This window comes from Meles meles, chromosome 10 (assembly GCF_922984935.1).
Source record: "Meles meles chromosome 10, mMelMel3.1 paternal haplotype, whole genome shotgun sequence".
Lineage (NCBI taxonomy): Eukaryota > Metazoa > Chordata > Mammalia > Carnivora > Mustelidae > Meles > Meles meles.
The window spans coordinates 33281168-33298835 of NC_060075.1; the positions used below are offsets into that span (position 1 = coordinate 33281168).

Consider the following 17668-nt stretch of genomic DNA (forward strand, 5'->3'; position numbering starts at 1 on the left):
TAGACTTTCAAAGGTGGTAAGGACAAATGACCATTTTTGGTTCAGATCACAAAAATACTTAAAGAACACTTACATTTAAGCATCAAGGATACAATAATGACTTTTAAAAAAGAATCCCTGTTAGGTAACATTTTAAAAATGGCAATGTTAAGAAGTGGTCAGGTTCTACAAAAGACTGTTGTGTCTGTAGGTTCTCATCAAAAGTTTTCTTCTCACAAGTTTTCATAAAGCAAAACCAAACTATTCAATGAGTAGAGTCTCTGAACTGGAACAACTTGTCACGGCACATACATATTTTTTTTCATTCATGCCTTCTGTCACTTTGTGGAAGCTGCTTCTGTGCCTTTGGCCTAGGGGGCTGAAAAAGATGGCACTTTTGAGCCAAAGACATTCTATTTTCCAAACCACCAACTGTACGGGTTCTAAGGCCCTGCTGAGATGATTTCCATCAGCAAAGAAAACCATTGTGGGGCAATCAGAAGAGCTGGGTCCTTAGTAAGTTAAATGTAAATCCATAGGTTTATTTGGGACACTAACACTTTTAAGGTTGGAAGACATAAGAAGACACACTGGTTTGCTGCAATACACAAAAGTTTATTTTTGATTTTTTTTCTTTTCTGAAGGCAAAATATAATAGAACTTAACATCAATGAATTTTGTACAACAAAAACAGCTTTTAATATGGAACAGACAGTCCATGAACAATTTAAAATCTCGGAATGGCTTCCCTTTTTCAAAGTCATGCTTTCTTGCGGTCCACGAGGAGTTGGCACGAAGAGATGGTGGCAGCCCACTGGATGAGGTGAGTGGAAGGACGGGTGGGCTTCCCTAGATCCGTGTCAGCTGGTGCCACAGGCTGGATGGGAGGATGCTTTCCACTTTCTCCATGACAAAGTTTAAGGGGGCAAACAAAGTGCTGAGGAACTGTAAAGAAACCAGAAAGGCACCAAGTCAGGAGAGATCTCATTCAGGACTGTAAAATGAACCTCTCCAACCTACAAGTCTTGGTATTATGAAAGTCTCAAAGGCTATAATTTTATATTTATGTTACAGAGAAAACACAGGTTGACGATCGCGCCTACATTCCAGCCCCATCACCCGCCCCTGCTGTGAGAGATAAGGGGGAGAAGTGTCTGCGGACTGCCCCCTTCACTCCTGATGGCTGGTCCTCCATTCCCAGGCCTTCAGATCGGTCTTCCGGATCTGCTGGCTGTGCATGCAGATGACTGACAGTTGGGTGACAAGCAGACAGAAGTAGACAAGTCAACTGTGACACTTCAGACCACCTGCCTGCCTAGCTGGGTATAGAACTCACTTAAAGGGGAAATGTCAATTTTAAAAAGTCAAGTTCATTATATGGTTGTGAATTGCTTTGGGATCCTACTGTGTCCCAAACACCTCTGTCATCCATGCTCATTTCTGAACTACCTGTTTAGTGGAGTGCATCATGGGAGCCTGGGGGAGGACAGCAAACTTGCCAGTCCATGACTGACATGTCCTTCTTGAAGAAGGGCTGCTCTGAGGAGATCTTTGGGATCTCTTTCATTTGGTTCCTAAACTCCTTTCTGCTTTTCATGTAGAGAAAAAATGCTCATTAACCGTGCCTTTTAAGAAAGCCAAGTACCTCTCCTGAGACTCATTTAACATAATCTCAAATTTGTTCTGATTATGTTCTTGTGAAGAATTAGCTTCATTCCACAAACCATCCAGCATCTGGCAGGAGAGGTCCCCTAACAGAGCTCCGCAGGAGAGAGAGGTGTTTGGGTGGTTTCCTCCCTCTCTGTTCAGAACCAAAGTATTATCTTGCTAGGGTTCAATACCCGGTTCTTACATTTTGGAGTCTCTTGTCCTAATCCCTTGTCCTCAGCAAAACACTGTCTACATCACCAAGAATTTCCCAGAGAAGTATAGTGTAGTATGTAAATATATATGTAGAGGGGGAAACATGGTTCTGAGGTCAAAGTAGTAGGGCATTTAATAAAGTTAAAACAGGTTCCTCCATATGTTCTATGGATTTCAGATATTCAAGGGGTATGGTAAGCAGGTTTCTCAGAATCTTTCCTTCCTTATTGTTTTTAAGGACCAGTAGAATATTGGGGCACCTGAGTGGCTCAATCAGTTGAGCATCTTGCCTCCAGCTCAGGTCATGATCCCAGGGTCATGGGATCGAGCCCCACATTATTTTGCTCCCGTCTCCCTCTGCCCCTCCACCTGCTTGTGTATGCAAGTGCTTGCTCTATCTGTCAAATAAATAAAAATCTTAAAAAAAAAAAAAACAGTAGAATACTAATTGTAAGGTCTGTGACACATTATAGCTGGACATTAAGTGTGACATTAGTGTCAAGAAAACTCAAGATAGTAGAAGATTTGGAATCTTTACAAAGCATGCTGTGTCTTTTACATTAATTAAATATATTTACTCTGTAAGGTGCCTCACTGTTGGATGAGATCTAAAGGAGTCTAGAACAAAACTCTCACTGTCAGGAAGCTCGAAGCCCAGGGTCAAGGGGAAGGGAGAGGTGACCACTAAGACCTTCCACACAGCAAAATAATGATACCAGATAGACCATCATAGAATGGAAAATAGAAGGCCAAGGAAAGCACCAGGAGGGTTCGGAAAACGGAGAAAATCCATTCTGTTGAAAGGATCAAGAAAAACTCAAGATGAGGCAAGCGAAATAGACCACAATGGATGGTTGGTGTATCAAAACATACAGATGGGTTAAGGATGGTAAGGAAAGAAATATGAGCAGGTGAGTCCTCCAGGCTCACAGCTAGAACCGAAATGGGAAAGTACTGGTATGATCTGAAGGCAGTAAATAACTCAGCTTAGCTAGAACAGTTAATAGTTCAAAAGTGACCAGAGGCACTCTGGGGAGGACCCTGAAGGCCAAGTTGGGTTTGGAATTAGGAAATAGGCAGCCATGTTAGTACTTGAGCAAATGGATGGCTCTTTCGTCAAGTGGGTGTTAGATATGTGGCAATTTCTGGAAACTTTCTGAAATTGTCCTTTGTTATGTGCACAGAACCACACGGGATGCTCACCCTATCACCCAGGAATGAATAACTACTGCCCAAGCTGCCTAGGAGAGAGTTTGTAAAATCCTAGTTATGAGAAGATTGTTTACTTGTTTATTAAAATCCTAGTTATGAGGGGCGCCTGGGTGGCTCAATTGTTAAACATCTGCCTTCAGCTTAGGTCATGATCCCAGGTCCTGGGATCCAGCCCTACATCAGACTCCCTGCTCAGTGGGAAGCCTGGTTCTCCCTCTCCCACTCTCCCTGCTTATGTTCCCTCTCTTGCTGTCTCTCTCTCTGTGTCAAATATTTGCTGTGTCAAATAAATAAATAAAGACTGTAAAAAGTAAAAAAAAAAATAATAAAAATAATTAAAAAAATAAAATCCTAGTTATGAGATTTTGTTTGTAATTCAGAGACCACCAAGGTTCCATAAAACACAGCATTTGCCTATAATACTAGTTCTATAAAGAGGAGCTCAGTGCTATGGTATTCTAGATAAATCAGAGATTCAGACAGGGGTTGACCGATGGAGCTCATTAAACAAGGTGGTATTGCTGGTGAAGTTATTATATCCTAAAGACTTGACCTGAAACAGCTTTAGCACCACTAAAGTTGTGAAAGAGTGGGTAAGGAACTCCTGAAGTATTAGCCTGATCCACTGCACTTAAAGGAAAGGCATCGCTCCAAGTCTGTATTCTGGGCAATTTCACCCACTACACGTGGGGACATCAGGGAGCCTCAGCTTGAGAAGCAGAATGAATGGAGAGGTCATTACAGAGTTGGCTCAAAATAAGGCCTGTTTGCTTGTTTGGGGCACTGACCTGACTTGCATAAAAATAACAAAAGCAAGGCCTCTGAAAAATCAAGAGGGGAGTCTCCAGCCCTGTTTGATGTCTGCAGTCGTCCCTCATCCCATACCACTCCACAAGTCACAGTGGGCCCTGCCTCCTTGGACTTCATGCCCTTCTCAATAAGGTTCCACAAGAGAAGGAAGTCCTGACACCTCCAGTACATGCGATGATGTATGGTTCACCCTCACATCTAGAGTGTTCTGTCCTTGGGAGCATTGAGAAAAGAATCCCCAGAAACTTTCCCTAAAGGTCCTAATTCTCTCGTAGCACCCAAACTGAGATGTGTGCCTTTTATTAGTCAGCTACCTTCCTCCTCAGCGCCTCTCCCGGCACCTTCTTCCTCATCCCTCACCCACAGGGAGGAAGCAGACAATGCCATGAGGCATCTGAAGCTGATAAGCCCTCTCATTCAGTAACCAGATAAAGGTTAGTGGCTTTCACCAGGAGGGATTACTGCCTTCAGCTCAGGTCACGATCTCAGGGTCCTGGGATCGAGCCCCGCATCGGGCTTTCTGCTCCGCGGGGAGCCTGCTTCCTCCTCTCTCTCTGCCTGCCTCTCTGCCTACTTGTGATCTCTGTCTGTCAAATAAATAAATAAAATATTTAAAAAAAAAAAAAGTTCGGTGGAACACGCCTTGCGTAGGATATTCAGTTATACTTCTTTGCATGTTTAAAAATCAGTCAATACTTTTTGGCCAGAGACTCAACCAATGCACAGAGAAACAGCAGTTTCATTTACAGACTTGGGAAATTTATTGCCTGAAAAGTGAAGTCTGAATGAGCAACCCCAGGCAGCCTGGGAACAGCTCATCTATCTCAATTGTCCATAACTTCTGTCCAGAGGGCAGAGACACACGGTCCAAGATGCACCGTGATTCAATCAGTGTCTTAGGGTGAGAAAAGGCAACTAGACTAATAAAATAGAGAGAGTGACACTTCAATCGCCTGGTCCTCCTTTTCTTGAAACACCATTATTTAGAAAAAGGTCATGGCTCCCAACGTGCTTCATTAACATTCAAAATGCCTCTGCTTATCTGAATAAGTTCCAGGTGCCCTATTGCAATCAGACAATTGACATTTCACTGTAATCAATATCAGACTTCAAAGAGGTCAAGGCCTATAAGTGAAGACGAGAGTCAGAAGTCAGGGGGCTCAGTCTCCGTGAAGGAGAGAGATCAGAGGAGGAAAGACAGAGCTCTTCGAAGTCAATGGGGTCAGAATGCTGACCTTCCCACATTCTGTGAGGGGCTGGGTTTGGAACGATAACTTCTTTATATGAGCAACCTTATCTTGGTAACCAAACATTCTAGGAAGAGTTAGTCTTACCCATTGAGGTAGATTAGATTAGTGGGGGAAAAGCCAGTTGAAGCTACTCATTTTACTACTTCCCAATGGCTCACGGTTGGCTGTGGGCTTCCCCAAGGCTGCATATCAACGTATAAGCACACTGGAGAGTCCCCCAGCTGCCTGCGGCCTGGGGGGCGGCCATGCAATCTCTCCGCATCTCCGACATGTCATTATCCCAGGGCCATTATCTCCGAGAGGCCTGAGAAAGTCATTTTCACACGCTGCAGATGGCTTTGAGCAGCCTGTGGGGTGGCAGTGATGACCTACAGGGGCTTCTCGGAAGGCCTGCCGCAGTGACGGGTGAAAACTTGGGGAAGACTCTGGGGACAGGGTGGGCAGGAGAGGGATGGGGCCTGTCTCCTTCAGGCCATCCATCTTCCCTCCCCGCGAAGGCTCTTGAGACATTTCGAAAACTGCTACACCTTCAGCAAGGGCAAGATGAATGTGATCTTCCAGACAGAGGTTTGAAAGCCAATTTATCTCTACTCTATTTGGAAATGATGAGTGGCTGACCGAACAGCCACACCCTGGCAAAGCACAAGCTGTGAGGGAAGAGAGACCAGTATCTTGTTCAATCAGCTGATCCAGACTCAGAACCAAAGCTTTGGAAACATTAAGTGATCCATAATGAACACATCTCTCTGAAATTCTGGAGGCAGTGGAGCCTTTTCTAGAGAAGACCCAATCGGAAGAATTCATCCTTCCATTCCAGGTGGTGGTCTTGGCTCCGGCAGCCCCGAATCGCCTAAACACTCAGAAGTCCAGGCGGCACCCTAGGCCGCTGAAGTCAGCAGCCCCCCAGGGGAAACCAGGCAGCCATAAGTCACTCAGAAGCCCCCTAGAGGCTTGCACGGTGCAGCCAGGGGAAACCTCTGACGGCTGGAAAGCGATCACCTCGGCAGCTCTGGCAGCGCACCACATCCTGGCAAGTGGCTGTTCAAATGCTCAGCTTGCTCCCGACCAGTGTTCTCAGCAGCAAAGCCAGCCCTCAACCCCCAGCCTCAGAACTTGGTGGAATCCTTGATAGAAACCAGACTTCTGGGGCACCTGGGTGGCTCATTGGATTAAAGCTTCTGCCTTCAGCTCAGGTCATGATCTCAGGGTCCTGGGATCAAGGCTGGCATCAGGCTCTCTGTTCAGTGGGGAGCCTGCTTCTCTCTCTCCCTGCCTGCATCTCTGCTTACCTGTGATCTCTGTCTGTCCAATAAATAAATAAAATCTTAAAAAAAAAAAAAAGAAACACAGATTTCTGGGTGCTAACCCACAAGATTCTGAATTTCTGGGGGTGGGGCTAAATGAATTTTATGTACAGTAAGGGTCTTTCTCATCCAAAACTCCTACAAAGTGCTATTTGCTTGTTTAATGAAGAGTACTGGGAAAATGACGTATTTGGACCAAAAAATGCTTTAAAAAGTGTTTGAGAGGAACATTGAAAGGAAGAAAAATTGTCTAATGTTGTAAATATATTCCTGTTTTATGTTTTACTAAGTTAAACTCTAATCTACTCAGAATTTTGGCAACTATTTTTACTCAAAGGTTGGCTTGGGGGTATAATAACGAATAGTAGAGGTCCATAAAGTAAGGATCATCCAGCATGGTGGATCCTGGGTTTAAAAATCATGATATATACAGAAGATTTAAGGAAATTTGAGATGTTCTACCATTAGTCAGTTAGAGGTTAGAGGCGGCTGTGAATATACTAGCTGTCATAGGAATTTGCAAGAAGGAAGAGACTTACTGAGTATAGTGTTGGAGGGCAGAACAGGAACAACAGGTGCATATTGGAGGGAGGCAGATTTTATTGTGTAAAGAAGACTTCTAAGTGATCCAACAATGAAATGGGCTTTGATGTTAAGTAGGTGAGTTCTCCATCACGGAGAGTATTCAAGAAGAGTCTAGATGACCTCCATCACATTACTGTTGAAGGCAATTTGTTTAAGGTCCCTTTCAACTCTAAGAGTCCATGATTATAATTACAAAAGGAGAAATGCTAAACTGTGTCTGATTTTTACATTGACTCTTTCTGCAGAAACCACTACCATTTATTTATTTAATAATCATTTATTGAAAACCTACTATGTGCAAGGCACTGTGCAAAGCTTTGGGGATACAGAGATGAGGAAGACAGCCCTGCTCTCAAGGAGCTCACATTCTAAAAGGGGGACAGACAAGTTTTCAACAATTTTAGTACAATAAATGTGATAATATAGGTATTCATGGAATACTGTGGGATCAAAGAGGAGTGACCTCTAATTCAGCTTAGGAGAAACTCAGAAAGAAAGCTGAGTATAAAAGAATAAAGAGAAGTTAGTAGAGTGGACAAGCTGGGGTGGTGATGGGGAAGGGCATTCCATGCAGAGCAAATAGCATGTGCAAAGGCACTGGGCTATACAAGAGCCTGTGCATCTGGGAGTGGTGAGTAATTCACTATGGACTAAAAGCAGAGTCTGTGTAAGAGTAGGGAGAGATGAGGCTGAAGAGGCAAGCAAGGTTAGATCATAAAGGACCTTGCATACCATGCTAAAGAGCTGAGGCTTTATCCTGAAATCGGTAGGAAACCTCTGGAGAAATTCAAGCAGGGAAGTGCCATGCTCAGACTTGCAATTTGGGAGGATCATTCTTATGTCAGTATGAGAAAAAGCCTGGCAAGGGATGAACCTGGAAGCCAGGAGACCAGTTAAGACTCTTGCAGAGGAGTCCAAGCAAGAAAAAACAAGACCTAAACTACGAGAGAGGGTCACGGGGAGAGAAAAAAGGGAAGAAGAGGTGAATTACATTTACTGAATGCCCAGTAGCTTAGGAGGTTAGACCCGACACGCTGTGGAGGCCGAGACAGGTGAGATGTGGGGAGTGAGGGAGAGGAGCTCGGGAGGGCTGCTCCGTTTCTGGCTTGAGTAACCGGATGGATGGCAGTGCCATGGGCGGAGGTCAGGAATACAGGAGGGGTGGTTTTGGTGGTGGGGGAAGGAGGGTGATGAGTTCAGTTTTGGAAATGTTGAGATTGAGGTGCCGGTGGGATTTCCAGTTCATCTTCAACACGCATGAAAATACTCTGGCAATTCCAGTCCCTGAGCTCTGCCGAGCAGAAAATGTCAATCATCTGGAAAGGGATTAAATCAACCCAGCCAAGTTAGAAATCATCCTTTCTGACTCCGTTCGCCTTGAAATCAGAATGGAGTTCCATGGAAACAAATAACACTCTTTTCCTTGTTCCTTCTATTTGAAACTCATCTGTGGCAAAATCAGTAGTTAGCCTCCTTGCATGTGCAAGTGAAACGGTCAGTTTTCAACAAGGAAACTGGTTCTGCTTGTCACTTGTCAATGCAGACAGTTTTTCTTATCAAAACTCCTCTCCTCCACCCTCCTTAAAGGCTCTCACTGGATTTACAAATTCTAAATGTCGTCTGTATTCTTCATATAAGTTCTTAATATACTTCTTAACTACAAGCCCTTTGCACACTCTTAGTTCATTCCCCAAACAAGTCAAAGTTTGAAGCCATTAAAATACTTTTTATTTAGGGGCGCCTGGGTGGCTCAGTGGGTTGGGCCACTGCCTTCGGCTCAGGTCATGATCTCAGGGTCCTAGGATCGAGTCCTGCATTGGGCTCTCTGCTCAGCGGCGAGCCTGCTTCCCTCTCTCTCTCTCTGCCTGCCTCTCTGTCTACTTGTGATCTCTCTCTGTCAAATAAATAAATAAAATCTTTAAAAAAAAAAACTTTTTATTTAAATCTTTGAAAATGTAAATCTCACCTTTATTAAAGGAAAGACCCACAATATCTAAAAATTGGAAATAATGTTATTCAACTTACAGAAAACAGAATAACTTCCCACACATTTTTCATTTGCTAGGATTCCCTTAATTATTAAATTTAATCTGTTTAGACTTCATGCTTTTTTGAATTCTGGGATTTTTGTGTGTGGTGTGTGTCTATGAAATGAGGCAAGGCATGCATTAACAAAAACCCTACACTTTTTCACTGGCCTTCAACTTTCTGATTCCACCAACGAAAATGAAAATTAAACAGTGAGCAAATGATCAATACAGGCATATCCTTTCCTACAGGATGCTGCTTCGTTCCTCTCACGCTGTTTCCCTTGGCTTCCCTTGCCCCTGGCCTCAGGCTCCCTCTTGGCAAATACTCACAGCTTTTGCGAAGACCCCCATAAGCTCCGGGAACTGATGTGTCAGGAGGGCCAGCATGGCTGTGAAGGAACACAGTCCGGCAGTGAAGAGAATGAAGAAGGGAAGCTCCTTCTTCGGGTAAACTGAGACTTCATGGAAAGCTGTGGAGAGGATCCAGAGGGAAGTATGAGTGCCCGAGTGAAACGCCTTCTCAGGGCATTTCTGTCTGTGGGATGGACTCTTGGGAGCTGTGGCTAAAGCCTCTCAGAAACGCCAAGGCCGAGGCACCTGAAAGAACCAGCGCCACCCTCTCGTGTGCCTCGCGGCTCTTCCCGAGTCCCTGGTGGAGCTTTAGTGCTCCAAGTGTTTAGGCATGACAGGGTCCATCTGAGGACGTCACGCATTTGTGGGGGAAAAGGAATACCATCTCTGCTTAATACATAGTCCTGCTTTCTCAAAAGGAAACACAAATAAAACAAAAACCTTATTCCCATTATAAAATACATGTTCATCAGACAAAACCCGATAAATCCAGAATTAAATATACTGGGGGAAAAATTCTCTAGATTTTGACCTTCCTGTAATTTTAAAAATCATTATAATGAGGCCACATTAGTTTATCTTGTATTTTTTTCCTGGCCCACTCTGAGTATGTTGGCAGAGGGAGCCACCCTGACAGACATTCAGCAAGGACCTCACACGCTGGCCAAGTCAATCTGCAAAGGCTGGAGATCACGGCCGTGGGGGCCACCTGACACCACTGTAGGAGACTCCTGATGATAAATATACTTCCACCATCACCAAAAAGTAAATAACTGGTGCCCTTTAGAGCACCTTTTATAACTTTAATGTTTCCAGTGTTCGGTTTGGGGAAACCAAAAAGCAGGTGGAACCAATGCCCAGAGAGAGGACTCCCTGCTTCCTGCTCACTGGACAGCAAGAGCCCCTGGGCAGTGGGGTGCTTACCGGGGGAGCTGGGGCTGGCCTGTGCAGAGAAACCAACCCCGGCGGCCGCACGGGCTGTGAAACTGCCTGGGAGCAGTGCTCCCTCTCGAAACAAAAGGATCCAAGTACTCCATTTTCTTCAGGAAATCCAAGCTCTAAAGGCCTTTCCTCGACCGTTCAGCTCCCATTATTTACAGCCCTAAACAAAAATCCACTGGGCCTGAGACAGAGCAGGGAGGAAGCCGGGAGGGACCAAGCAGAGACAAACTTGCACACTTGAAACCCAGCGGCTACCTGCTGGGATTCAAAGGAGGGGTAGAAGCACACTTGGGCCCTAATGTCCAACAAGGGGACTCTGACTGTACAAAATGTGGAGTGCATTCCAAACAGGGGCCCTCTTTGTACTCACACCATCCTGACTGTCAATGCCCAACCCCCGAAAGATTGTGAGGGAAGATCAGATTTTGGACCACGGCATTCAATTAAGTAAATGAGAGTCATAATTTTCAATTTCAGGTTTACAGAGATTATACCCATAAAGTTTCTTTTGAGATCTGTAATCTTGTTCTAATAGTGAATCTATCCCCATGGAAACTTAATGGGACTCAATTAAAACATCTTAAAACAGTGCTTTTCAGAAAATGGTCTTTCTTACCAGAAACAGAAAGTTTAACAAGGATCTCCCTGAAGGGGGAGTCCAAAGGTAAAGTGTGGGTCCATAACAGGAATTTCTGAAATCAAATCTAATGTACTGTGAGGCACCAGACCCTTTTTCACGATAAAACTAGGGCAAGGAACAACACATCACTGAGCTCTCCCAGATCCCTAGGTAACAAATAGGAAATAGACTCGGGCTAGCGAGGAGAAAAGGGGCCCCCTCCTGTTGCTTCAGTCTGAGACAGTAATTCCTGCTGCACCCAGACCCATCACACAGGAGATTTGGATTGGCTCAGTAACGCTGTGCACCCAGGGCTCCAGACTTACCCTATTCCCTGGGGCTAGGAGAGAGGATTTAAGGGGGCCTGTCAAAGGAAGGAGGCGGCAGGACAGAGGACAAGGAAGAGAGAGCAGCCAAAATTTGGAGCTTATTATCTGAGGGAGAAAAATATGTCCTAATTTGGGGCCACATGAGGAGCGTGGACAAGATCCCTGCACACAGTATGGTTTGATAAATCTATTCAGCAGGACTTATCAAAACAATGTTGTATTACAGTAAACTGAATCATACTTTCCACACACAGCATGGGCCATCAGACTGCTAGCTCGGAAGGTTCTCGAAGGCAGGGCCCCCCTCTTGCTGCTGCATACAGTGCCGAGGCCACATGTGTGCTCTGCACGTGCCACACCGGCTCACAACATGCAACCATGAGACGCTCGCAGAGAATCCCTGTGGCCCAGAGCACTGCGTCACCACGGAGATCATGCCCGCCCGGCCTCACAGCTCTGCTGGGCAATGAAGTCAGCCATCCTGCTGCTGCCCTCCCATCCGTGACTCATCTGCAGCCCCCTCTGAAGGCAGCGCCCCTGCTTCACACTCCAGTCTGTGCAGACCGCATCAGATCGGCTGTGCCACTCAACCAGAACCCTGCGCAATGGAGCAGTCCACCAACATCCACCCCAAACTAGTGGTCGCTGCACTTGGGCCAACCAGTGCACGATGCCTTCGCATATAAATGTCAGGGCTTGAGGGTCTTTCCCTTTGATGACTCTGCAGAGACCTGGAGCAGCAGGATGGCACACCTCCTCGCTAACTCACTTTAATATGCACATGCTATCAAATAAGCGCAGGCTTTGGGAGAAGAGTCGTAAAAGACAAAGAATGCTACAAACATTTATCATTCCCACCTCTCCCCAACCCCGGGTTCAGACATGAAGAGGGGGATACAGAAGTGAGACTTACACGGAAGCAGCTCTCGGTCTGCTGTTTCTGTACAGATTGGGTACGGATAAAATAGATGCCCTTTTTCCAAGGGATAAGGTATCATCCGAAAAGCTGAAAATGAGAGACAATATGTTAGAGGGTCAATATTTGTCTCATGATGTCTCAATTCCAAAAAGGGGCTTTAGAGCATTTTTATAATGGTAAACACTTCTACAAGTGAATCCCAGCAAGGATGCAAGACTTACCCAAACTGTGAGTTATGTGCCAGATAAACTGTCGGAGACACATTATGATGGATGACTCATGCATTAATCTCATACTGTATATTCTGGGCAAACCTCACAAAACTGGGTGGGGAGGGGGTGCAGAGGAATAGGGAAGCCATCGGTTCAATGCCCAGGATTTCCTCATCCATGAAGTATTATTACAATGTCACGAGCACTAACTCAATATAGCTCAACTGATGCTAACAACACAAACCTGGATTGAAATGCTTCCCCAAGAAGCAAATGTGGACTGACTTGCTGAAGCCTGTTACAGATGTACAAATATGAAAGGCATTCTTCCGTGTCTATTTAAAAAAATATGTCTAGGTGGATGAGAATTCCAACCAAGATGGACAAAAACAGAACAAAATAAAATCTAAAAATGCATGACTTGGGAGGTATTTCTAAACTTTATGTGAAACTTTTCAATTTTCAATATCACGTGGGGGAAGAAATGGATCCAGAGAAATTGATTATCTGTGTATTGATGATGTCAGACCACCTAAATTCCGCTTTTGTGGCTGCAAACAAATGTTAGGTGTCACGCTGAATTACGGTTTTCCAATCAATCCATCCCTCTGCGTTATCATGTGCTCCCCGTTACGATGTGAGGAGTGTGTTAGTCTCACTGTTGCTCTGAATGCAGTGCTCAGAGTAATATTCCTTCAACAGATGTCCTGTAACTACAGCACGCTATAGATAGAAAATAGAAAAACCGCACCCTACACTGGCAAAGTCAGGTAACAATCCTTGTCTTGGTGTGTGTGTCAAAGAGGGGTGAGGGGGGCCACACAGCAATCTCTTCAGTCTTAAATGCTGTATTTCAAGGAATCAGAGCTACGTCCTCAGCTGGGTAATCACCCGCGCCTTCTCAAAATGCCGTCAATGTACACATTTATCTTCTGCATACTTATTTCAAACAGGAATCAGAAACAAAGAATGTTCTCCCTCACAAGAAATGACAAGGTTCCATTGTAGCCAGCATCAGTGCACATATGGTATTTATTCTGGTGTCTGAATATTATTTAAAAGTAAAAACATTATGTATGTGATTCCAGCATTTGGAATGCAGTCAATCCACACCACAGTGGTATCACTCTGAGGTTACAGCACATTGCCATGGAGAATATAAATCACTATAAACGCGGGATTAGAGCAGAGCCAGTTTTGCTGGCAGTTTGCTGAGGTAAAAATGTTATCAATTTTCCTCTTGTAACAGAAACCTCTTAAACAGAGATTAAAACATTAAAAACACCCCAGACTTTAACTCTTCTTAAAATGAAAGGCTCACGCTAGTACGCTAGTTCAATCAGACTTTTCTTTCATGCAAACAAAGATGACTTTTGCCCGCTGCTACAACAAGAGCAAGGGGTGTTCTCAGCACAGGTTGTTAACGCACAAAGATCCCTGAAGGAACCAGTATCTCTGGAAAGGTTTGCAAGACAAGGGGGAAAAAATTACATAACAACCTCCCCCCGACAAAACCCCTTTTAGTGCCTTTATAGGATACACTAAAATCTCTTCTGGGAAGCAGTGTGTTTAAATTTAAACTGCAATATGGCAGGATTTTAATACCATTTCCCATAAATGAAGGCTGCTATGAAAGCATCCCAAAAATGTGGAAAAACCTACGTGGAAGTTTTGTTGTGTGTGTGTGTTCTTTTTTTTTTTTTTTTTTTTTATAACCCAGATTCTCTATGTGCAACAGGGCTGCTGTAATTAAGAATCTGTTCAGGTTCACATGATCAAAATAAACCCTCAGTTTTCAAAGTGGCTATAAATTTGAATGCTACATTTTATTCAAAATTGAGGTCAGTTTGCACTTCGGGGAGCAATTTTTTAAATGAAATATAGAAGAGCAAGATCTTGAGAGTGTTCAACCATAGAAATCAAATGCTTGGTTGGTGTCTTTTCACTCAGATGCCAAATCTTTTTTGCAGCAGTATTTGGCACGCATACAGAATTCCGTGCACCAAGTTAGTTTTTCTCTTCTAATCAGTTCTGGTCTTTTTGGAGAGGGTGGAGACAGTGATTATATACAACTTAAATACACACACACACACACACACACACACACACACACAAGTCTTCCTGCACCATCCTCCCCGGCCCCCCAAGGCAACCTCCATGACTGTAGAGATGCTTATGATGCTCTTAAAATCTCTTTCTCGTGTCAGTAGTCATTTACATTGAGTTCATAAAATCAGATTAAGCTTTTTGGCTTCACTAAACAAAAGCAAATATGATTTCTGTTTGCAATTCTATCCTTTACCCACCCTGCTGTGCAGGGACCAGGGAGTGGGAGATAAGCAGTGGAGGGCTGAAGAGAGCAGGAAGAGGCACTGCAGAAGTCTTGCCAGCTTCACCTCCCACCTCCTGATCCCTGTCACTGAAAAGACATGTAACTGCTCCACAAGAACCTCACAGCTTTAGCTGAATGTCCAGAAATTTTGCAAGTGCAAGTAGGAACACACTGATTTGACAGTGCAAATGAGAATGGAAAAGGGGGCATCTATTTTATGAATTTTATCTATTTCATGAATGACTACAGATCTCCTAAAAATCTTTGTCTAGAAAAACATATATTTCAGAGGAATTAAAAATATACAATGTGTTTGGTTAAAAACAAAACAAAAAAGCTGGGCTGCTCCATGTGAATGCATGGGACACAAGCCGTGTTTCTGCCTTTTTCTCTGGGTGCCATCACCTCCCTTACCTTGACTTCTGTTGCGCTGGCGAGGAAGGGGCAAAATGAAACCAGGAGTCAGTTAATGACCACATGGTTCCCTACAGTAAAGCCTGAGGCATTACACTGCCATCCTCTCTCCCTGACCAGACGCGTTTTCTAGGCTCCACACCTGTCAGTGCTGGGCTCCCCGGAGATCCTAAACTAACACTGGAGAAAAAGTCAAGAGAATGAAAGCAGGGACAAAAGGACGGGCACGGGAACAAACCAATTCCCGATTTTCCCAGCGATTTCTAATGACCTCTCAGCCTACCCACTAATAGCAAGGATAGAAGATAATATCTGATATTTTGTCTAGGTTGCCTTTTCAAAGAGGATCCCGGGGAACTGTGTATAGACAGATTACTTGTAACAGCAAGAAGTGCATTTGAATCCCAGTGCCACATCATTAAGCTGCGAGTGCCTTGCTCAGGCACCAGGGAAAGAGGAGTGAGCAACACATTGTTCCTGCACTGATGGGAGCTCACGGCCTATGGCAAGAAACAGAATGGTCCAAAAATCCTGAAAATCTGTGTGAATGATCTCCCGGAGGTAGCGCCTCTGTGCTGTGGGTATCTAACGGAGGAGCCGTGGAGGCGACAGCTAACAACGACCTGAACTTGACCGGATGAAAACTAGATGACTCGATGGGTCATTAGTCTTTGTCCAGTCTCTTTGACTTAAAAATGAGAATACTGTAGACCCTGAGAAACTTAAAGCAACCACGTGTGGCAAAGGTGTCTAAACATGGGGACTTGATGGCTCAATAAAAGTCAGTTTTCTCTCTATATTCCCTTTCTACTAAACCCGTAATTCTGACTCTCTCGATCAGGTCATATTCTTGCTTATAAGTAAAAATGCTGCTTATTTATAAATAACTAGAGGTGGAAATGATAGAACAGAAAATTATCATTAAAATACAAATTTTACAATTTCAGCCTTGACTCTAAAGTAGGTAACTGGTCATAAAGGCTATTTGATCTTCATGAGGCATTTGCACACAATAATACAAAATTCTCAAATCAAAAGCCCAAGGTACCGATCCGCACTCTTTCACTATTTGTTCTGCGGTCTGGGGAAAAATCACTTCCCTTTGGCTCATTGATGTACCATTCCAATTCTGAAGAGAAATTCTAGAGTTTTACAGCAGATTCACTAACTTGCTGACAAGCCTCAACCCTCTAACCCTGCTCCTACTTTCATGACAGTATTGCTAGTATGCACACTACATATTACATAGATGCGTGTGTTAAAATATGTAGAAGTGAGCACACATGAACAGACGTGTGCGTGTACACACACACACACACACATTAACATTTCTCTCAAAGCATTTCAGGGTCCTATTCATCCTGTATCTCCAACATAATGCTTGGTACAAAGGAGGGACTCAATATGTGTTCACTGAATAAAGGAATATGTGAATTAATGCATAATCAGGAAGAGACAGAGTTTCCCTTTTAAAAACTCAAGTGGATCCAAATTATGGTGAGTCACCACGGCAGAATGAAGGCAAGGGCCAAGCTGGCTCCACCAGGCAGAAGGTGGGGAGGCGCTGCACGAGACCTGGAGACTGGCTTTTAGTGTAAGTTAGCTTTGACCGGGAAATTTAGCAGACCATTGCCCTCTCCCAAATTATAAAAGTTAGCACTGGAACTATGGGGTGAGGGGTGGGGGAATCTCTCTTTAGCAGTGCAAAAGGTGCCAGCCCTTTGGAGGAAAGGTCTGGTTAGTGGAAATGCCTGAAGGACTACATCTTACAGCAAGGAACATTTATCATCGGGTTCAAAGAGAATAAATTAGAATCGGAATTTCATCCTATGCTCCAACAATGGGCCGTTTTCTCCTCTCAAAGGAAATACTCTCTCTTAGTCCCCCCCAAAAAACACCACCTTCAAATCTTATACATTATTTAGCGAATTCTTTGGGGGAAAAAAATCTCCAAAAAGAAAATAAAGAGTCTTACTTGGTCAGGTGGAAAAAAATGGAAACAAAGAAAGGCTAAGTGATTCACCCCATGGCATACTTGTCTTCTGATATATAGAACTAGAAAATTAAACCTTGAAGTTCAAAACTGCAGTCAGCAGACTATCCTGCTTTATAAAATAAATAACAGCCAAAACGAGCCTTGAAAAGATCGAGGTAGGAGGGAGAGGAGGCCACATCAGTATTTAATATAGGTAAAACAGAAGATGTGTCATTTAAAATAGAGTCCCACAAGGCGCAACGCTGTTGTAAATAGACCCAGTACAAATGAGATTGCTCATTTATATAGGTTTTGTATATTCAACTCATACTTGCAGTAATGTGCGTGTTTGTGTGTGTGTGTGTGAGGATAACCAGAACCTACAGTGTTTAAAATAAGTGTAATTCAGATAAGGTGGCAGCTGTATAACGAACTAAGGAATGTATTTTTAAATCTTGTAAGTTAAAACTTTCCCCCTTTCTTGATTATCTTGACTTTGAGGAACATATTGTGCAATTTCAGAGGCTGGGACAGTAATGAAT

The 17668-nt window shown here is 43.9% G+C and overlaps 1 protein-coding gene across 7 annotated transcripts in view; it reads right to left on the reverse strand.

The window, feature by feature from the left end:
- Positions 1 to 474: 474 nt before the first annotated feature.
- Positions 475 to 17668, reverse strand: part of ST7 (suppression of tumorigenicity 7) — a 248802-nt gene continuing 231608 nt past the window's right edge. For 4 of the 7 annotated variants that reach the window (XM_046021008.1, XM_046021006.1, XM_046021011.1 and 1 more), the window contains 3 exons: positions 12188 to 12280; positions 9364 to 9503; positions 6516 to 8319 (listed from right to left, as the gene is read on the reverse strand). In XM_046021008.1, the coding sequence (XP_045876964.1) occupies positions 8200 to 8319; positions 9364 to 9503; positions 12188 to 12280 (353 nt within the window). In that variant the 3' untranslated portion in view covers positions 6516 to 8199. Of the gene's footprint in view, positions 925 to 6515; positions 8320 to 9363; positions 9504 to 12187; positions 12281 to 17668 lie in introns of those variants that run through there. The other 3 variants (XM_046021010.1, XM_046021009.1, XM_046021012.1) reach the window with 3 other exon arrangements.